This window comes from Phyllobates terribilis, unplaced genomic scaffold, assembly GCF_046119375.1.
Source record: "Phyllobates terribilis strain yellow unplaced genomic scaffold, ASM4611937v1 Scaffold_4__5_contigs__length_816908805, whole genome shotgun sequence".
NCBI classification, from domain to species: Eukaryota; Metazoa; Chordata; class Amphibia; order Anura; family Dendrobatidae; genus Phyllobates; species Phyllobates terribilis.
Genome location: NW_027362764.1, coordinates 687,241,778 through 687,264,743, shown reverse-complemented (window position 1 = coordinate 687,264,743; position 22,966 = coordinate 687,241,778). Strand labels below are relative to the sequence as shown.

The 22,966-nt window shown below is 47.1% G+C and overlaps 2 protein-coding genes across 4 annotated transcripts in view; one reads left to right on the top strand and one right to left on the bottom strand.

Moving 5' to 3' along the window:
- Nucleotides 1-22,966, bottom strand: part of WWP1 (WW domain containing E3 ubiquitin protein ligase 1) — a 188,756-nt gene that overhangs the window by 97,497 nt on the left and 68,293 nt on the right. The window contains exon 1 of one of the 3 annotated variants that reach the window (XM_073679545.1): nt 15,417-15,574. The exons of 1 other annotated variant lie outside the window; for it this stretch is intronic. The gene's annotated coding sequence lies outside the window, so the exon portion shown is untranslated. Of the gene's footprint in view, nt 1-15,416; nt 15,575-22,966 lie in introns of those variants that run through there. One more of the 3 variants, XM_073679541.1, reaches the window with a different exon arrangement.
- Nucleotides 15,622-22,966, top strand: part of LOC141265884 (serine/threonine-protein kinase H1-like) — a 203,602-nt gene continuing 196,257 nt past the window's right edge. Inside the window, exons 1-2 of the mRNA XM_073679548.1 lie at nt 15,622-16,117; nt 16,204-17,395. Of these exons, the coding sequence (XP_073535649.1) occupies nt 17,282-17,395 (114 nt within the window). The 5' untranslated portion in view covers nt 15,622-16,117; nt 16,204-17,281. The remainder of the gene's footprint in view (nt 16,118-16,203; nt 17,396-22,966) is intronic.

Genomic DNA, 22,966 nt, shown 5'->3' with positions numbered 1-22,966 from the left:
AAGAGATGACCATTAAAATCGGTAGAGTCGAACTGGCAGCACAGGGACTGATCATTGTAGACATTGACAAGCGCGAGAGTCAGCCAAAGATAACGCTAGGAACTAATGTGATTGAAAATTGTCTTGCAGAGGTGATTTTCATTTTACAGCAGGTTGCCAAGAACGCCAGCTCCGGCCAGCAGCGAGTGCTCCAAAAAGAGATCCGGGCACTGATGCGACGGCAACAGGTGGAACTCTCCGGTGGTGAGATTGGAAGCGTGAGAATGTGTGACCCTTTCCCTATTGCCATGCCCCCAAAAAGTGAAATGATGATTTGGTGCCGGGCAGCTATTGGTCTAAGAGGTAGAGACTACCAAGCAATGGTAGAACCCGTCTACTCAGACAGTAGGCCCACCATTTTGACAGCACGGGGGGTGGTTGATGTACGCCATGGGAGGGTGCCCGTTCGCATAATAAACATCGGGAAGAGAGAAGTACACCTGCCCCGGTATGCTACGCTAGCCAAATTGTATACCATCAATCAGAATTCTGTACAGGCCGTGGAACCCTTGCTTCCATCTCAACCAGAGGAAGGTAACGGCTCTAAGAAAACAATAGAGGACTGGTGTCAGCAACTACATTTGGGTACTGACTCCACTCCCTCACACCAGAAACAGGGAGTCTATCGGGTGGTTCAAGAGTACGAGAGAGTGTTTAGTAAACACCCGTTAGACTTCGGGCGAGTCAAGGGGGTAGAACACCACATCCCCACGGGAGACCATCCTCCCATAAAGGAGAGATACCGACCCGTACCCCCTGCACACTACCAACACGCCAAGGGGATGCTTAGAGACATGAAGGAGGCTGGGGTAATCAGGGATAGCTGTAGCCCCTGAGCAGCTCCACTAGTCTTGGTTAAAAAGAAAGACAACACCATGAGAATGTGTGTAGATTACCGGAAAATCAACCGTATCACACACAAAGACGCGTACCCCTTACCAAGGATAGAGGAGTCTTTGGCTGCTTTAAAATCTGCTAACTTCTTCTCTACTTTGGATCTCACTAGCGGGTACTGGCAGGTTCCTGTAGCAGAGGCGGACCGGGAGAAGACCGCATTCACCACCCCGATGGGACTTAGCGAGTTTACCTGCATGCCGTTCGGACTCTGCAACGCACCAGGAACCTGCCAACGGTTGATGGAATGCTGTCTGGGACATCGAAACTTCGAGACGGTCCTGTTATACCTGGACGATGTCATCGTCTACTCCAAGACCTACGAGGACCACCTGAAACACCTGGCAGAAGTGTTCGAAGCCCTGGCAAACTATGGCCTAAAGGTGAAACCCTCCAAGTGTCACCTCCTGAAACCAAAGGTGCAGTACCTGGGACACGTGGTGAGTGCTGACGGAGTGGCTCCCGACCCTGATAAGATCACCGCAATTAAGGAATGGCCAAGCCCCTCCAGCGTAAAGGAAGTGCGGCAGTTCCTCGGGTTGGTAGGCTACTACCGAAGGTTCATTCCGGGTTTCACCAAAAAGGCAGCTCCTATGCAGGACCTCCTGATAGGCCAGTCCCGAAAGGCCAAGAACCAGAAGCCGCCCTTCAGATGGGAGAAGTTGGAAGAAGAGTCCTTCCGCCAGCTGAAGATGGCCCTCACGGGGGATGAGATCCTGGCGTACCCCGATTACAGCCAGCCCTTTATCCTCTACACCGACGCAAGTAACATCGGGCTAGGAGCCGTACTGTCCCAGATCCAGCAGGGGAAAGAACGGGTAATTGCTTACGCCAGCCAAAAACTGCGACCCACCGAAAGAAACCCTGAGAATTACAGCTCATTCAAGCTAGAATTCCTGGCAGTGGTGTGGGCAGTCACCGAACGCTTTAAGCACCACCTCGCCTCTTCCCGGTTTACCGTGTACACAGATAACAACCCGTTGACACACCTGGACACAGCAAGACTCGGTGCCCTGGAGCAGAGATGGATGGCCCGCCTGTCCAACTTTGAGTTTACAATCAAATACCGGGCAGGACGCTCCAATACCAACGCGGATGCCTTGTCCAGAATGCCAAACCTACCGGACGTGGGGGAAGATCCAGAGGAACTGGAAGAGGTTGAACTTCCCGCGTTCCACCGGCATGGGACTATCCAGTATTCCCACCGTGTAAGGAGTAAGCAATCCGCTACGTTCAACCCCTTACCTCATTACAACTGGGCGGAAACGCAAGATAGTGACCCCGCCGTCCGACTGGTGAAGGAGATGCTGACTCAGCCAGATGCCCGCCTTGACCCAGACGCTCCGGAGGAGGCCAAGCAACTGTGGATTGAGAAGAGTCGACTGTTCCTTTACAAGGGGAAGTTGTGCCGCAGAATGGTTAACTCCCGGACGCATGAACTGATCTGGCAAGTAGTGGTGCCAAGAAGAGACGCGGCTATGGTACTGGAGGCATACCACGACGGAGCTGGGCACTTCGGGTGGAAGAAGCTGGAGTTCCTGCTGCGCGGGCGGTTCCACTGGGTAGGCATGAGGGTAACCATCGAGAGGTGGTGCAGAGACTGTGGACCGTGCCACCTAAGAAGGAAGGACCGTGCCAGCCAGAAGACTCCCCTGCAGTCCATCGTCACCAGGCAGCCGTTGGAACTGGTAGCCTTGGATCATGTAAAACTGACCCCCAGCAGAAGTGGCTACGTCTATGCGTTAACCATCGTGGATCACTACTCCCGGTTCTTGGTTGTCGTCCCCGTCAAGGACTTAACAGCTCGAACAGCAGCTAGAGCCTTCCAGCAGCACTTCTGCCGTCCACACGGATACCCGGAGCAGGTGCTGACGGACCAGGGACCTGCCTTTGAAGCGGAAGTCTTCCAGGAGTTCTGTACTCTGTATGGCTGCCGGAAGATAAAAACAACACCCTATCATCCGCAAACCAATGGGCTCTGCGAGAAAATGAACCAGGTGGTGATAGATCTTCTGAAAACATTGCCCCTGGAGGAACGCAGTCTGTGGCCTGAGAAACTGCCTGATCTGGTGGACCTATACAACCACATCCCGGTAGGTTCTACCAACTGTACCCCGGCTTACCTAATGAGAGCAAGACCTGGTAAGCTTCCTGTTGATCTGGAAATGGGAGTCCTGACACCCGAGGACACTTCACCAGAAGCAGACTGGGACACAGAAAGGCAGCAGCAGTACCGGAAAGTACAGGAGAGCGTGGAGCGAAGTCTCTGTCAAGCTAGAGAAAGACAGGAGAAGACTTACAACCAGTATGCTCCCGCTGTTCCCCTGGTACCTGGAGAGCAGGTCTTGAAGAGGAAGAGACGCCTCCACAAGTTGGACGACCAGTGGGAGAAGGACCCGTACACCGTACTGCCCTCAAGCCATGAGAACCCGAAAGTCTGCATAATCAGTAAGGATGGAGGAGAAACCACAGCCATTGTATCCCGAGATCACCTGAAGAAGTGTCCCGAACAGCTACGAAGCCCTGAAGAAGATCAAGAAAATCCTCAACCCGTAGAGGAAAGAGAGGAGATGGTTAGTACTGTACTCGGAGACTTCCCTCGGTCTTGGACTCAAGTAAATGGCGCTGTTGTGGTACCAGTCCTCACCTTCCTCCAACCAGCATCTCAAGTACCTACGGAGAAACAGGTAGAGCTGGAAGAGCAGCCGGTCCAGGAGGCAGAAGACCCCACACAAGCAGACCAGGAGGATCAACCCTCTGCTTATAGTGAGCCTGCCATACCCCTAGTGAGCCAAAGAGCCCGTAGACAGCTGCCCAGTTTACCTTTGACAGCTCCTACACCCCGTAGCTCAGGACCAGTCAGTCAGCTCCGTAGGTCCACTAGAGCCACTAGAGGCCAGTTGCCCGTACGTTGGAGGATCTAAGTGTTTAGACTGTTTATTTGTATTTACCTGTTTATTGTTACTTGTAAATAATTGTGTATTTCTAGTTATTTTATAGGTGTCGTTTATGGATTATCCGGAATCCTTTGTACATATGTTTGGAGCGTAACCCAGGAAAGGACTAAGACTGTTAAGGACTCGGGGCAGGACAGACCCCTACCTGGTTACGGCTCCCGGTCTCTTGGTGAAATGGACACCTTTGTTTTCTTCAAAGACTGCACCCGGTTGCGGATACGCCGTGACCATCCTAATGTGTTTTTCTTTATTGGACTGTTTCTGTTTTTACTTGTATGTTTACAAAAATATGTGTAGTCCCGGAGTACTAAATTTCACTAGGGGGGAATGTGGCACCCCAGGGGTCTGGTTTCCACAGTAATAGCAATATTACGTCTGTGAGCAGGTGGGAGGTTTCCTGGTCAGACATCCTATGCATGCCACACCTCCTGCCCAGTCCTAGGAGGGGAAGAACTTCCCCTGTATAAAACTAGGGCTGAGGCAGGGTTAGGAGAGAAAGAGCAGAGAACACAGACAGAGACACAGTCTGGTCTGTAGTGGAGCAGCTATAGGAAAGAAAGATCAGGAGCTCTGTGGGAGCTGTGCTAAAAGAGGTCAGGGGCTGGAAGCTGTAGAGCTCGCCCTGATTGAAGAGTTCTTACCGGACCCGGAGTCCGAGGCTGTGGGGACTAATCCTTACCCAGCAGCAGAAACCGCCCGGCAGGGGATTTCAGGTCCTCTGGCCAAGAAACCCGAAGGCACGGTCACACGCAAGGGACCAGCACCGCGACGTGGAGCGGAAGCTACCAAAAGGCCCCGAGTCACCGGCCATACGGGTGAGCACCACACGGTACACTCAGGGACGTGGGCTACTTTTACCCGCCTCTAGCAAGGTAGCCAGAAGAGTACGATTAGTTGGGGAGGCCTACAACTCCGCCTGGCCAGGGGAGATCCCATCAGCTCACGGACTGACCAGGCCTCGATCGCTAGCCAGTACTCCGGGAGGGTCTACTTTGTCACCAGTAAAGACCCAGAACTACACCGCACCGTCTCCGAGTGGTTCCTGCTACCCCCTTCAAACACGTCGGTTGCCCTGAGGCCATACCCCTCCCGTTGGGGGTTCTACCAGCTACGCTGCACGACCTTACCACCGGCCTCAGCGGTCTGCCCTGCAGCGGCGGCTTCATAGCCGCATTCAACGGGTGGCGTAGTCGAACACCGTACCATCTTCTGCTAAACTCTGCCGCTCAGTTTGACTCCCTGGGCACGGACCGGGTCACCGCCACGAGACTACTACTCCTATCTGATCCGGATCCGGGTAGGCTCCCGCGCGTGCAACGCTGCGCGGCACAGGCCCAGGGGCGCGTCAGAAGGAGCCTAACGTATAGAGACGAGCAAATAGAACTAGTTATGAATTATCTGAAATTTTTGGATTTCAATTCATAAAAATTCAGCAAAATGGCCAGGTGGCCACCATTTGTCTTGTTTCTTTTGAGGGCCTGGAAAGGGTTAAAAAAATAAAACATAACCACCTGTACTGGCGCCGCAGCTCCCCCACCGCTCCGGCCAGTCTTTGGATCTTCTGCCGCTGACTAGGCCCCATGCAGTCATGTGATTGACATCAATATCGTGAGTTGCGTCCCATGTGAGGCCTAGTCAGTACAGGAAGATCCAAAGACCGGAGGGAGGGAAAGGAGGACTGGTGGTAAAGCTGCGGCAGGACGACAGGTGAGGGTCGGGGTGAAGACAGATGAGTATAAGATTTTAGTATTTTTAACCCCTTCTCCTCACATGCTTATGATCTCAAGAGACCTCAGAGCATAAAACGCCTTTTCTGGAATCGAGCACTTTCAATCCAGACAGAATTTATCATGAACGTTCAATTTGAGCAAATCTGTCCGAAAAAAACGTTGGAAGATTCACTTTTTTCTAATTGTGCATGCTGGACTGCAACGGACCAACCACTCTGTTATCATCCTACTGAGAATACCGGCACGCTCAGCCAGACTGAGCAGTCGTGTACGGGGGAGGGGGGAGGGGGAGAACGCCTCTATCAAAGTTGAATGTGGGGACTGCCGGCCAACGTGGGGACTGCCACAATACATAATAGTAATATGAAAAAGCCACACAGGGAAAAAAATCCCTTATCTGTCAGTGACGGCGCAGGTGCGTACAGGGTAATATTCTCCTACAAGTATCAGCTTATGACATTCTGGATTTGGGTGACCCCCAGATACCGGCAGCTGCTCCTTGTTAGGCAGTCTCATAGGGTATGACCTGCGTTACAAATGAAAGAGGAGCTCAATCCAACAGATTAGATCTGACAGTAATATGACAATGACTGACTGCCCTCAGCGTGCCAGGATGTGAAGGGTATACAGTATATTCCCAATAATATAGGAGTCCAAGATAAAATGGTGTCAAATACACAAATGAAGGACAGGCACACAATAGGCATCCTGGCATTTAACCCTTAACCACTTCGCACCAGAGCCTGTTTTTGCCTTCGTGACCGGGCCAATTTTTTCAATTCTGACCACTGTCACTTTATGAAGTAATTACTCTGGAACGCTTCAACGGATCCCCCTGATTCTGAGACTGTTTTTTCGTGACATATTGTACTTCATGATAGTGGTAAAATTTCTTTGATATCACTTGCGTTTATTTGTGAAAATAATGGGAAATTAGGCAAAAAATTTGAAAATTTTGCAATTTTCAAACTTTGAATTTTCGTGCCCTTAAATCAGAGAGATATGTCACACAAAATAGTTAATAAATCACATTTCCCACATGTCTACTTTACATCAGCACAATTTTGGAACCAAAATTTTTTTTTGTTAGGGAGCTATAAGGGTTAAAAGTTGACCAGCGATTTCTCATTTTTCCAACAAAATTTACAAAAACATTTTTTTAGGGACCACATCTTATTTGAAGTGATTTTGAGGGGGTCTTTATGACAGAAAATACCCAAAAGTGACACCATTCTAAAAACTGCACCCCTCAAGGTGCTCAAAACCACATTCAAGAAGTTTATTAACCCTTCAGGTGTTTCACAGGAATTTTTGGAATGTGGAAAAAAACATTGAACATTTAACTTTTTTTCACAAAAATGTTACTTTAGACCCAATTTTTTTATTTTCACAAGGGTAACAGGAAAAAATGGACCCCAAAATTTTTTGTGCAATTTCTCTTGAGCGCGCTGATACCCCATATGTGAGGGAAAACCACTGTTTGGGCGCACTGCAGGGTTTGGAAGGGAAGGAGCGCCATTAGACTTTTTGAATGTAAAATTTGTCTGAATAATTAGCGGACGCCATGTTGCATTTGGGGAGCCCCTAATGTGCCTAAACAGTGGAAACCCCCCACAAGTGACACCATTTTGGAAACTAGACCCCTTAGGGAATTTATCCAGATGTGTGGTGAGCACCTTGAACCCCAAGGTGCTTCACAGAAGTTTATAATATTGAGCCGTAAAAATAAAATTTTCAAATTTTTCCCACAAAAAATGTTTTTCATTCCCTAATTTTGCATTATCATAAGGGTAACAGGATAAATTGCACCATGAAATTTGTTGTGCAATTTCTCCTGAGTACGCCGATACCCCATATGTGGGGGAAAACCACTGCTTTGGTGTACGGCAGGGTTCGGAAGAGAAAGGAGCGCTATGTTGGCTGGGATAGGTTGCAGACACCATGTCACATTTGAAGAGTCGCTGAAACAGCCGAAACAGCAGAAACCCCCACAAGTGACCCCATTTTGTAAACTACACCTCTGACGGAATTCATCTAGGGAAGTAGTGAGTATTTTTTAATTTTTGAATTTATACAATTGGGCAGTGAAAAAAGCATAATTATATTTTTACCACAAAAAAATGTTTTACCCTCAGATTTTACATTTTCACACAGGGCAATGGGTAAAAATGGTGCCGAAACGTGTCACACAATTTCTTCTAAAAGTGTCAATACCCCATATGTGGCTGTAGCGTACCGCTTAGCCATACGGCGACATCTGGGGGGGGGGTGCTATTTGACAACTGGAGAACAAGTTATTGTAGAATAGGCATTTGGATTCGGGAGCACAAAATTTTCTGAATTTCTTTTGGGGGGCAAGGGCCATTTCGCTTTTCCAGAGCCTTTCTGCTACCAGTAACTTGGAAGTCCCTTATATTTTTAACAGATGACGGACCTGAGTGGGGACTAGCTTTTTTTTTGAGGACTGAGTTGAAGCTTTTATTGGGAACATTTTACGTAACATTTATCCGGCGCTCTAGGCTGAGCACTTACATCGGGGTTTCCATCTAAATTTCCAAGTGATGTAATTCAGATGAAACCCCTGTGGGATCCATTCACTGTAATGAGACAGCAGAGTTACTCTGGACTCCGTCTGGCCTCTGTTTAGTAGTGTCCTTTTTTTCAGAAGTGCACAAAACTGTGGCCAACCGCACTTTTATGCACGCCTAAAAAAACTGACACCGTGGGATCACAGGCCAGACGTCATCCACAGTGGCCTATATCTGCCTCATCACAGGGAATCTTCCGTCATGGGTTCCATCTGAATCACGTATTTCAGAGATTTACACGGAAACTCTGGTGTAAGTGCTCAACGCAGAGCGCAGGATAAATGTGAGCAGAGCCTTACTGCGATCTTTGAGAGACATAATAAACAAATCAGTAGCAGGTGAAGAATTGGTTTTATTTATTTTTTACGCCGTTCCTCGTGCGGTATAAGTGATGAGATTACTTTATTCTTCAGGTCTGTGCGATTACAGAGATACCGGATTTATATCGGGTTTTTATGACTGACAGCTGTCACACACTAAAAGACGCTTTTTTTTTGCAAAATCTAGTTTTTGCATCGCCATATTTTGAGAGCTATAATTTTTCCATATTTCGGCCGACAAAGTCATGTGACGGCTTGTTTTTTGCGGGACGAGTTGACATTTTTATTGGTACCACTTTTGGGTACGTGACATTTTTTGAACGCTTTCTATTCCGTTTTTTGGGAGGTAAAATTAACAAAAACCAACAAAAACCAACAATTCAGGAATTTGTTTTTTGAGGGTTTTTTTTATGCCGTTCTGCGTGTGGTAAAAGTGATAAGGCAGCATTATTCTTCGGGTCAGTACGTTTACAGCGATACTACACTTACTGTATATTTTCTTTATGTTTTGGCGCTTTTACACAATAAAACAATTTTATAGAAAAAATATTTTTTTGCATCGCTTTATTCTGAGAGCTATAACTTTTTTATTTTTCGGCTGATGGAGCTGTATGGCGGCTTTTTTTTTTTGCGGAACAAGATGACGTTTTCAGCGGTACCATTTTTATTTCCATTTTGATCACATTTTTTTCCAGTTTTTGTTTGGCAATATGATGAAAAAGCATAGTTTTTTGCTCAGTTTTTTATTTATTTTTATTACGGTGTGCATAGAAGGAGTTAATTAGTGTGACAGTTTTATAGATTGGGTTGTTGTAGACGTGGTGATACCAAATATGTGTACTTTTTTTGTTTTTGTATAAATATACGGATTTATTGGTTTAATATTTTATTTATTTTTATTTCTTTTGTGATTTTTTTTTTAACAGTTTGAAAACATTTTTTAGACTTTTTTTTTACATTTTTACTTAGTCCCTGTATGGGACATTAATTTTTATTTTTCTAATCACTGTTCTCATGCAATGCAATAGACATGTATTGCATTGCATGAGAGCTCTGCTGACAGTTTTACACTGTCTCCTACTAGACTTCAGCTGCAGGCTGAGCCTAGCAGGACACCATATATGGCAGATCCGGAGGCGGTCAGGTGATCTCCGGCTGCTATGACAAAAAGCAGGTCCTGTAAGACATCAGGGGGCCGTCGGAGAGGTAAGTGGACGACCCCCTCTCCTCTCACTATCTTCTAAATGCCACGATCACTATAGATCGCGGCATATAGAAGAAAGCAAAGGGTTAACATCATTGGGACCTGATCCAATCAGGTCCCGATGATGTCCCCTGTCAGAGCTGTCGCTCTGAACCGCACCCGCAGCGCTTGCAGGACCACCGACTGTTCATAAACTTCGGCGCTGCACAGAGCCCAGGCAGCGCTGACGTTTATGTACAGTGGGCGGTCTGGAAGCGGTTAAAAGATAGCTATCATTAGAAAATGACCTATTGTTTAAATCAGGTTTTTGTATTCTATTCGTTTAAAAAAAAAAAAAAATAAGTTGCAATTGTTTTATTTCATATCACTATTTGTGTTAAAAATAAAATAAGTCTTGCAATTTTGAAAATCACTACAAGGGATTATTTAACATCTAACCTCCTGTTTCAGGAAACACCACATGTACTTTAGCCACATTAGTCAGACCCTGACTATCTTTTGTATAGAAACATCTATTGAGCATGTGCAAAGGGCATTGTGAGGGGAGGGGGGCAGCAGGGTCCGCTGGGACATCACCTACTGTGATTGGCGGATCCTGTATTATCAGCTGTGTATAGAAGTGTTACCTGTCAATGTAATCTGATGATAATATGGAACCTTGCTGAAAACGCTTTCTAAAAGGAAGGATGAATCTAAAAAAGTCCCAATAGGAAAAATGAAAGATTATTACAAAAAAAATAAAAAATAGGTAAAGATTGAAAAACAAAAAATAAACACATTGGCAAAAATATTTAAAAACAAATGCAACACAAAAACTTGCTTAAAACAATAGGTGATTTAGGGAAAAAGCATTTTTTTTTTTAAATTATTTTTTAGGCACCACATTCTGAAAGTCATTCCAATGTGACAGATATTTCCATCGCTGGTCATGAATCAGTTTACAGAAAACTCCAGATGAGTTACAGAGACATTCTTTGGTATTAATTGTGACAGTCATATTACTATAATTATATAGTATTTAGTTTGTGGGATTTTTTTGCACTTTGTGACATACAGGGCTTTATAGCCACATCATTGTCTATACTATATATCTAGTTCTAGACAACCCCTTTAAGCACCATGTGGTAAGCAATTAAGTAGGCAGAAGTGGTAAGGAACCACGGCACATGTAGAGTCAAGATGCTTTCATTTTTCTTCTTACAAGGCTTATCTTCTGTTCGGTAATTCTGGGGTAGTTTAGGGGACCCCTTCATCAGAACCCTCCCTTTTTGGCCAGAGAGAAAAGCAACTACAAAGAGCATCTCCAGCACTGGAGGACCTGTCCTGCATGGCACAGACCACCTTATTGATATGAATAGGCAGTGTGTAATGCTTTATTTCCCCTGTGGTGGCGCTGCAAGGAAATCAAACATCAACAGCTAAATTTCCCCAAAGAGTACAGCTGATCAAAGGGGATCCCAGCAGGGGAAGGCTCTGAAATCATCGTATTGCCAAGGAACATATACGGGATTACTGCCTTGGAAAATCCCTGTAAGTCCCTGACCACCATTGGTAAACCTCACATACGATCAGTTGTGTAAGAGTTAAGTGCTGCCTTATAAACCCAGACAGATATACTTCTCACTACAGGACAGTGTTACCTGCCGTAATCAGGTTGTTAATACACAGAGGCAATGATGAAATCACATTAAGAATGGACAATGAGGAGTTACCATATCAGAACATGGACGGTCGGATCAATACCACGTCTGCAGCGAGCCTCACCATGAAAGAGGCGCAGATTACTGCTGCCACAATCCGATTGCACCCTCATTTATACAGGCGTCATTATTCTGGATGTAACACCCAGACACCTACAATTCTACAGAACCGATCCAAAAGCAGCATCTGGACCTGTAGCACTGTTGGTTCTTCACCCTTCCTCACCACTTACACTTATTTTCTTCAAGAAATCCATTGTTAGGTCACATGAGCACTGCAGTCAATTATCGGCCACTGACTGGCTGCAGCACTCATGTGACAGTGTCAGACAAACACTGGCAGGCACAGTGCCAACAAGGAGGAGAGTATATGCATTTTTTTTTTGTTTTTTTTATTTCACATGGGAGATTATACCATTTAACAAAAGGTTATTTAAAGAGGTTGTCCACTACGTTTTACACGGATGACATATCCTAAAAAAAATGCTGCAAATTAAAACTTCTTCCAAAAACATAAGTGTTAATAGTTTATTTTTGCAATTACAAAATGCAAATTGCTGTGATCGCCTTTTGCCTTCAGAACGGCATCAATTTTTCTATGTACGCTCGCACAAAGTCAGGGATTCTGTCGACTTATAGTCAGTTCTGTGAGTAACAAATAATACCAAACAGATGAGAATGACCATCAATGTCATACATGGCTTGAAACACAGTCATTAAATGAAACAAATAGTTGCGTAGGTGCCATTTAACTGTTAGAGAACCAGCCAAACTCTGCTACAAATGTGAGGTTGTGGAAGACCGTTTCATGTCACAGGTCATGGCAATGACCATGACAAGGCTGAGCACAGTAACAAGGCACAAGGTAGTTATACTGTATCAGCAAGGTTTCCCTCAGGCAAATGTTTCAAAGCAGATTTGGGTTTCAAGACATATTGTCCTAGTTCTTTTGATGAAGCACCAAAAGAGATGGGCAAGGTTAAGGAGTAGGACCATAGACACAATGGTCGACCAAGGAAACTTAGTGCAGCAGATGAAAGACACATCATGCTTACTTCCCTTCAAAATCAGATGTCCAGCAGTGCCATCAGCTCAGAACTCGCAGCAAGCAGTTGTACTTCCTATACCCGTCTACAGTCCAGAGACGTCTGCCCAGAAGTCTTCATGGAAATATTGTGTCATAAATCCAAGCTTTCAACATCGAGACAAAGCCAAGCGATTCAACTATGCACATAGGAACTTGGGTGCAGAAAAAAATGGCAGCAGGTACTCTGGACTGATTAGTCAAAAGGAGAAATATTTGACTGTAATTTGTCAAAGCGCTGGACAGTGGTACAATAATGAGGGTCTGCAAGCAACAGTGAAGCATGGTGAAGGGTCCTGCAAGTTTGGAGCTGCACTTTAGCAAATAGGGTTGGAGATTTGGTCAGGATTAGGGATGTGCGGACCAGTGGATGTTTGGCTTAGTCCAAACTTTAGTCCAAAGTTCAGCTCGGATACCAAAACTGAACCTGAACTGCACAGAAATCAATGGGGACCCAAACTTTAGTGCAGTAAAATATCCCGCTCGCTCTTTCCTCCCTGAACTACAAAACAGACTTCCAGGAGAAGTCTGTGCTCGGAGTTCAGCATCGGACACTAGGAGTCCAGTATAAACCCCGAACTTTACAGTTAGAGTTCGCTCATCTCTAGTCAGGATTAATGGTGTCCTCATTGCTGAGAAATACAAGGAGATATTTATCCTTTAGGGAGGCATCTGTTTGGTTCTACATTTATTCTGCTGCAGGACAAAGACCCCAAACATACAGCCAATTTCATTAAGAAATCTCTTCAGCGTAAAGAAGAACAAGGAGTCTTGGAATTGATCATGTGGCCCTCACAGAGCCCTGATCTCAACATCAAGACTGGGATTACATGAAGAGACAGAAGGAATTGCACAAGAGACATTAAAAGAAGATCTGTGGTTAGTTCTCCAAGATATTTGCAACAACCTCCCTGTCAAGTTCCTTCAAAAACTGTGTGCAAATGTACGTAAAAGGATTGATGCTGTTTTGAAGGCAGTGGGCGGTCACCAAATATTGATTGGGTTTAGATTTCTCTTTTTGTTATTCACTTTACAATTTGCTAACTGATAAACTAATAACATTTGTATTTTTGGAAGCTTTCTTACTCTGCAGCATTTTTTCTACACTATCCTTAAACTTCTGCACAGACCTGTATGTCTGACAATGAAAAATAGGAACAAGAAACATTTTGTAAAGATCGATGTTAAAGTTACTGCTAGTGCAAGAAAAAGAGAAAATGTCACATCTAACAGGAAGCCTGAAGAGTAGAAAAGAAATAAAGCACAAGCATCAGACAGGTGAGCCGATCACACCGAGCCGCGAGAGACGAGCCAGGAAATGCATCAGTAATCCCTGTGACCTGGCACAGACCGAAACCCATCACAAGTCCCACATGACAGCCCCCCGGACCCAGCATACTGAGCAACAGGACGAGGTCAGGAGACAAGAGGCCGCACAGATACAGAGCCATGTGTGCGACTTGTCAGGGGGCCCCGCGTCCTGGCACACACCATTGCTTTGTCTGCGGCAGACAGTCCAGTGAGACAACCAGACCGAGAGAAGGGGGGCACACAAAATCCCAGAGAGTCTGCAAGGAGGGGCGGACGAGCTGCAAACTCTGGAGGTTATAGCAAAAGAGAGAGATCAAAGAGGCCCAGACAGGGCAAGAAAGGGCGAGACACGGGCCCCCCAGGCTTGGAATTTACCGGCCCATGTGGGCTCGGTTTTCCCATAGATAGATACTTCCATCGCTGTCTGGTCACTGACACTAACTGGTATCTAGTAGGCACAGGTCAGGGCACTGACGGTCCATGGCCAAAGGACAAACCCTCAGGTATCTGTGAGATCATACCCATCTGAGGTGCCAGCTGCTACTTATCACAGAGAAAAAGACTTTTCCTAGAGATCAGACACTTCACTCGGCTCAGGGGATGGGAAAGGTTGGGCTCTGCCATTCAGTGAGTGTCACTATCAGTTCTAACCTGGTTCACCTAGAGAGGGGCGAGTCCTGGGCAGGTCTGTGACATGGGGCAACAATGGGGCAGCAGGTGGGCACAGGACATGAGCAGCTGTGACCCAGGCAGAGGACAAGGGTCAGGTGGCACGGCTGACCTTTGGAATCAGGCTGCAATGCCGCCAGTGGGCAAAGGCCAGGCAGTAAAAATAAGAAAGATGGCAGACACGTTTTAGGCAGTGCTGTGGAGTCAGTAAGCCAAACCTCCGACTCCCTCATACGCGGCTCATATTTAAGTGATAAATTTACTGTAGCACAGATTCATCTCAGCTAAAAGTCTAGACCCTTAGATCAGGAATAGGACAGACATTTATAGGACATTTCATAACTTTCGCAAATTCTTATGAAAAAATATTCCCCACAAACTGCATTGAACTACTGTACCCAATTTATTATATATTTTAGGAGTCGGAGTCGGTCCATTTTATACCGACTCCACAGCCTGGTTTTAGGGGGATACAGAAGTGGGGGGGCACGGGTCAAGGGGGCTGCACAGGCGGCATGGGTCAGCGGGTACATAGGCGGCAGGTACGGGTTGGGGGCACAGGTCAGGAGGCAGCACAGGTGGCAGGTATGAGTCGGGGGCACGGGTCAGCAGGGGTTCATAGGTGGCAGGCACAGGTTGTAGGCCACGGGTCAGGGGGCCGCACTGGCGGAGGGCACGGGTCAAGGGGCACAGGTCACAGGGGCCGCACAGACGGTGGGCACCGGTCAAAGGCTGGTATAACACTGCCCAGGCCATAGTGGGGGAGCCCTGGGTGTCACTGGGGGGCATGAGCAGTGTAGAAGAGCTCCACAAAGGGTGTGAGCCTCCTGAGGGGGGGACATACACACAAGATGGATGAGGAGAGGAGACGCGGCCCCGCCGGTCACTGTGCACCTGTGTATCACTGACATGTCACATACCGGGATGTGTCCCGTCCTCGGCCTCCCCCAGCCGGGCCGTCCTCAGCTTCTCTCCGCTGCCGTCCGCCTCACACTCTCCCCTCACCCAGCACCTCTGCGGCCATCGCAGAGCTCCGCCCCCGGCCCCGCCCCTGACACATGTCACCGGGCCCGTCCCCCTCGTCACCTTTCTGCTGTCCTATGAGATCGGCAGTTACATGAGGGGCGGGGTTAGAAGGCGTGACGTCACCGTCGCTGGCCGCAGTAGACAGATGACAGACGGAGTGGCCGGTGGTCTGTGGTGGTGGCCGTGCGCTCAGCTCTCTGCGCTCCTCTCCGCCTCCAGTAATCAGTGCGGCAGGAACCGCTCAGTCCCGTGTTCACACTACAGGGATTTTGTGTCCGAACAATAACTTCGCAAAAAAACGAGGTCTTGTTACCTTCAGGACGATTACTTGGTTGGAGACTGGGAGAAGAACAGCAAAAATTTCATTTATTTAGTTTGAATTTTCACCATTAATAAACGTGATAAGTTCATTCTTCCATTGTTATGGATTCGTGCAGGAGATCAAACTTTACTCATTTTTTTACACTTTTTTTTTAAATCCCCCTGGACCTGACCATGTCCTGCGCTGCTGGGGGAGGGAGGATTGTGGCCCCTATCACACTGCCGCCAAGTACAGAAAGGACAGTGATGAGGATCCTCCCATCAGCTCTAACGGGTGAGACTGGAAAATCAAACAAGTTTTAATGTACTGATTATTGAGACTGGAGAGATTTTTAAATTTGTTTACTTCTTGTTGCCTAGGTTACCAACCACTGCTGCGGTCTAACAGTAGTCGCCTGCCTAGTAAAAAAGGAGCACAGTGCTTACGAGCTACTTTTTATAGAGCTTGTGAGCGCTGCTCTGGAAGCTGGCAGGACCGGGTCTGGGACAGATCATTGACGTCAATAGACGAGGAAGAGGCGGCTCAATGTGTCCACGTGTTGGCATATATTCCCACCGCCCAGTCCTGGCCTCACGCCTGCAGCTCATGTAGGAAGTTTACACTGCTGGCGGCCACCTTCTGATCTGGGATCACAACCTTAACTATCACTGGTGAAAATGAGAAGTCTAAGATCCTGCAGCCGTGAAAACCTGCTGCATGTTACAATGGAAACTTTATTTTACTCACTTATACAGCGCTATTAATTCCACAGCGCTTTACAGACATCATCGCTGTCCCCATTGGGGCTCACAATCTACATTCCCAATCAGTATGTCTTTGGAATGAAAGTCACGGAAACATATGGAGAACATACAAACTCCTTGCAGATGTCATTGGTGGGATTTGAACTCCTAAAAAAAAAACAACGCTGCAAAGCAACAGTGCTAACCACTGAGCCACCATTGTGCCCATAATGGATGAAATTTCAAAATTGCCTAGAAAACCCAGAGCATTAGCTGACCAGCTGATTTGGAATCTATGGTACATCAATTTATGTTACTGATGTTACAGCACCTGCTCCCTTTTTGCAAACAAATCCACAGCAGTCTTTAAAGCCCTGTTCACATCTGCGTTGGAAACTCCATCATCAATTCCATAAGTATTGTATGTGAAGAAATAGGGCAGCTAGCAACCCTACTTGTCATGAAGAACGCAAGAGAGAATCGCGCAGATCCCACCGCTGCCACCATTTTGTCATAGATAACACCAGAGAGATTACCCAGATCTCACCGCTGCCACCAGTTTATCAGGGGACGCAACTCCACTGCCTCCAATCGTCAGGACAATTACGCATTTGAGTAACGAGTGATGGATGAGGCCACGGCTGCTTCCACTACTAGGCCGTTTATTGGGGAACTCACAGTGAACGTATGGTATATACACCTCTGATTCTAACACATGGAATATATATATCCCCGATGTGGTCACTGCTACCTTGACAATAGCAAAAAGGAAGCACCAATAGTTGCCTCAACCAATCGTTTACACAGGCCGATTGGACACCCATTACAGGTAGGGTATGGCTTCAGGTGTGCGACTTACAGAGCAAGAGGAACAGAGCTATTAAATTTTATATATTTAATCCAGAAAGTTAGGCAGTGTTTATAAAAAATATGCAAAGATGATACAAAATGGGAACAAAACAATACAATAATATATACAATTACATAAAATAAAAGGGATAACAAAAGAGAATAATTAAACCTGATGTTGCAGGAATGGCTCTTATATTTACAGAGGGAAGCACTGCGATTGGGAAACTGGAACACTGTGAGGGGCTCAGGGTGGTAGTGGTGGCGAGGGACTTCTGTGTTCCTACACCCTGACTCCATGACAAAGACAAATGTCCCATTTCTCCTGTGCTGTGCGTGTGGTCGCAGATCTCTGCTTTACTGGGTTCTTCCACTTCAGGAACCGCCGCCCACACATTAGGGGACTTCCATTCCATTTTATGAAAAATAACTTTACTTAAGTGTCCGAATTCAACATCATGTAACACGCAGTATTGGGTACATACTTTTCCAGGTTCAAAGTCCACTGCACAGCACGTATTGATGTTCACTGTCTGTTTGTCCTGAGCTGTCCCTTCCATAGCTGACCCTTTTGGCCTATGAGACGCTCTGCAGTACTAAGAGTCCCGTACTGTCTTTGAGACAAGCTTCTCTGCTGGCTCCTGTGGACCGTAGGCCCTGGACGTTAAGGGAAAGTCTGTTTCAGAATTCCTGACAGATGTTCTTCAGCTGCTGGACAGACCGTGCTACTCGTGCCCCCTGGACCACCAACTACTGCTCTTGTTACATCTCTTCCTCTGACTCTAACTGCAATCAGGAAGTCACCCAGTTCTTCACTGTCCTGCTCCTCCCACACTGGAGCAGCTCCTGAACCCCATAACTGTTTCCTGACTAACAACTAAATACTTCCTATGCTATAGTGCCAACCTCTGCACTATCCCATTCCTAATCTAATACTGACCATGTAACTAACACATCAGACAGTAGGTCATAAAGATATTCATACATAAGCACAGAGTACAACGTTATGTGAAGTAAGAGGGAGAAGACGCATGACCGTCCCGGTCACCCTCTTACATTCCTCCCTCCTAAAACATGGTCGTCCCGACCATGACAACACCTGTAAAAACACCATTGCACATTTAAAACATTTAACACACATGTATATATAAAATGCACAACAGATTAACACAGTTTAAGCAGTTCCTCTCGGTCAACCTTGACCTCGGTCCCACTCGGTTGGGACCAAGGTCAAGTCTTTTTATTAAGACCGACCATTTTGACCCACTTTGGTAGTTGCCCATACACACAGGGGCAAAGTTCTTCAACCCGGCATGCACATCGGGTCATCCTGAACAACCAAACGGGTCCGACTGACCCTAGTCACTCAGCTGTAAGGGACTCAATACAAGTGTTCAGGTTCCTTTAAACATGGGTCCGTCTGACCCCGGTCACCTTGCTCCTGGGACCCACAAAAGTGTCTATATTAAAACACAACAGGCCTGTTGGCCAACAGATCCTGCTCCGGGTTTACCAGACACAGGTAGTCCTTCTGTTTCTGACACAATAGCCCACAGGCCAACTTACATCAGCTCCGCCAGACTAGGAGCAGTGACCTGGCACGATCCTCGGGTCGTATGATAGTTTCCCTCCACCCTCCTTTTTGCTGTGTACAGTCCCTTTAAGGCCAAGATACTGCTCAATAGCTCCTATGGCAAGGTAAAACAAGGGCACAGTCCATACAGCAGTTGCATTCAGTCCATTGGTGTGAGGTATATAACCCTGTCAGGGTTTAGTCCTGTAATCCAGCAGGGGAATGCGCAACAGGCACAAAAAAAAAAGTTGGAGGGAGGAAAACAAACAAGAAAGATTCCGCTCTTTCAACTGTGGCCGGACTGGCCAATACCGGATGTTTCCAGTTTTTCACTCAGGGCTCCTGCCCACAGAGACACAGAACAGTCTCTTTTATTCCTGGTGCAACGAGCACAACAAGGCATATTGCAAAATGGCCACTTTACTTGGGGATTCCCTTGTGGCCGGCATAATGGGCCACTCCCTGGCCTTGAATATAAATGATTGTGGTCCGAGAGGATGAACCACTGGAGGCAGACCCCTCGCTGCTGCTTCTGGTCTCTGATGCCAACAGACTCGGGGACTCAGACCGCACGCTCCCCTGAGAACCGGCTGTAGCTCCCAGTGACTCGGGAACAGGGGGCGCTGCTCTGGGGTTCTCGCCCTTGTTCTGGGCCACTGCCACTTGTACCGCGGCCATCACAGTTGGCCACACAGGCCGGTTTATCGCCTGCTCCTGCTGTTCTGCCTCCGACACGATCATGGTGACGGCCACAGCATACGACCCTCTGGGCCCGTTTTCTTTGATAAAAGACACTAGACTCCCCCCTAGCAAGGGGCCCCGGCCGTGGATGGATCCGGCATTCACATATACCTTCTCGCCGGTCCCAGTCTCCTGGATAAAGCCATAACCGCGGGAGAAGTTAAAGTGCCTAACCAGGCCGTATGTCATCTGGCCGGACATGGCTCCTCCCCCCGGGTGCTGCAGTTCTTCCCAGATTCGGCGGTCCTACCGCTTCTTCTCCTGAATCGCCCCCGTGATCCACCGGGCCTCCTCCGCAATGGGGACTCGCACTGCTTCTTGGTAAGTGGGGGGCTGGGGACAGGGGGCAGGGTTTAGAGCGAAACTCACCGCTGCCGCGACCGCCAGAGTCGACTCACCGCTGGTTTCAGATGCCTCTGCTGCAATCAGTTCCCAGTCAGTCCAGCCGAGTACCAACGTCTCGCTGGCCTCCCAGTATGTCTCCACAGTCCCTTTCACCGCGACTGCCAAGGGCACGGTATCCCTCTGTGGGTGCTTGAACGGGAACCAGCCGGGTATAAAGGGAAGGCAGCTCTCCATGGGATACTTATCCAGATCCAATACTCCCAAGCAGCCACTGGGTCGTGTCTCCACCTCCTGTCGCTGCCTGCGCCGGTCCCACTCCATCCGCTTGAAGCGTCCACAGTAGGACATGGCGTTGCGTTGCTGTGGCTTCACTGTCTCCATCAGCAATGGTGCCGCACTGCTTGACACGAGGGATCCTCCCTCTAGGCTCCACCCGTCCTTGGGTGGAGCCACTTCTGACAGTTCCTCCCACTCAGCCTCTGTCTCTGGGATCTTCATTACTGGGCGGGGTTTCTTCGCCGCCCCAACCATGGGTGGGCACCACTCACAGGGGGCCGCAACTTCGGCCCAGCTCGGCGTCCATACCAGCCAGTTTTTCGTGCCGTTTTGCGCTCTGGACGCCCACGATGGGCAGTGCTGTCGCCAGTCTCCGCGCCATCATCCACCATCTTAGCTTTTTCTGAAATCTTCCCCGCATCTGTCTCGTTCTCATGATGCATGATTTTGTTCTGCCGATTACGCCAATTTTGTGAGGGGCTCAGGATGGTAGTGGTGAGAGACTGCTGAGTTCCTACACCCTGGCTCCCTGTCCCAATTCTCCTGTGCTGTGCGTGTGGTGCATAACACTCACGTTACTTTTCCAGGTTCACAGTCCACTGCACAGCATGTATTGATGTTCACTGTCCATTTGTCCTGGGCTGTCCCTTCCATAGCTGACCCTTTTGGCCTATGAGACACTCCGCAGTTCTAAGAGTCCCCTATTGTCTTCTCTGTGCTATTCTCCGTCCGACTTCCCCTTCTTGGGAAGAATTTGAGACAAGCTTCTCTGCTGGCTCCTGTGGACCATAGGCCCCGGATGTTAAGGAAAAGTCTGTTTCAGAGTTCCTGACAGATGTTCCTCTGCTGCTGGACAGACCGTGCTACTCGTGCCCTCTGGATCTCCAACTACTGCTCTTGTCACATCTCTCCCTCTGACTCTAACTGCAATCTGGAAGTCACCCAGTTCTTCACTGTCCTGCTCCTCCCACACTGGAGCAGCTCCTGAACACATTAACTGTTTCCTGACAAACAACTAAATACTTCCTATGCTATAGTGCTCACCTCTGCACTATCCCATTCCTAATCTAATACTGACCCTGTAACTAACACATCAGACAGTAGGTCATATACATACTCATACATACATAAGCATAGAATACAACATTATGTGCAGTAAGAAGGAAAAGGTGCATGACCATCCCGGTCACCCTCTTACAACACTCTCACAGCGAACTTATGACTTCCAGAGTGAACAATGACCCAAACCCAAATTCTGCTTTTTATTAGCTCAAGTTTACGCCCACATACCTCCCCTTGATGACCTCATGTGGGGGCTGATTATGGGATGTTATAGGTCTGTTAGAATTTTATGAGATCCCCAACTTCCAGGATATCTTCGCTCCTGAAGGTCCCAGACAGTAGATATTGTTGTCATATTTCGTATCGCAATTTTACCTTCAGATAGGGAACAAACATGGCCCGGATAGCATCATATATCGGACGTTATTAAGTTGGAGGCATTATAATGGCCTTACAGTGATGTGAGTAAATGCGTTCTGTTCATCTGTTCGCAACGACACAGAAAATATATCTCCCATAAATATTGGATCGAAGAAAACCCCAATATTTATCACTGGACACCACTGTCTAAGAAAGATGCTTGGATAAGAGCAAGCTTATGCCTGGGAAGGCAGTTCTCCGCCTCTGCTTAAACGAATCTCAGACTGGTTGTCTCTTTCCTAGCTAATCTCCCAGTTGTAATTACCTGGCCACTGCAGGGGCTGCTACTTCAATAGAGTTGTTAGCTTTCTTTCCCTCTTCACCTGTTATAATTAGTTTTTATCATTTCTCCATATGTTCAATGTGAGGGTGATTTGTCCCCTTCTCTGGAGATGTCTGTATGGTTTTTAATTTTTCTCTATGACACAAACTTTGTACATTAAGGAATTGTTCCACTATTTTTATACTGATTATCTATCCCTAGGATACGTCATTAATATGAAAACGGTGGTGGTGCGACAGCTGGCCCCCCTGCTGTTCAGGTATTCCCAGTGCTGCCGCCAGACAGATGTTAGCATTTGCAGAGCTGAACAGCACAGCTCCATCAGCTGTGTAGTGCCCGCTGCCTGGTAAGGCAGATCTGCCCCTACACAACGCTAACATCCAGCCTTTCCCGGCACTGAAAAGTGCTCATCACTGGGAGTGTCGGATATTGGACTTCCGCTAATATAAAAGCATTGAAACAATCTTTTAAGTAGAATGTACAAAAAATTTTTGCAGTTTTTTTGTGTTTTCTTTTGTCATTTTATATATAGAAAATTTAGTTTTTTTTTTAAACTTTATTTTAATACAAAATTTAATGTTTTTAAAAGAAAGAGTGGGCCAGATCTCAAGAATGGAGAGGTACAGGAACAAAACAACAAGGATTGCCAGGTTCACGAGAACAGCGCTTATTAGACTAGAAAAATACATATTTCAGGCACATGACAGGTCCTTTTTTTAGAGGGAATCTGTCACCACGTTTTTGCCACCTGAACAGAGAGAGACCCTGACTCCAGTGTTGTGTCACTTACTGGGCTGCTCACTATAATTTTGATGAAAGGGCTAGTAAACCTGCTGTCATGTAGTCATCCA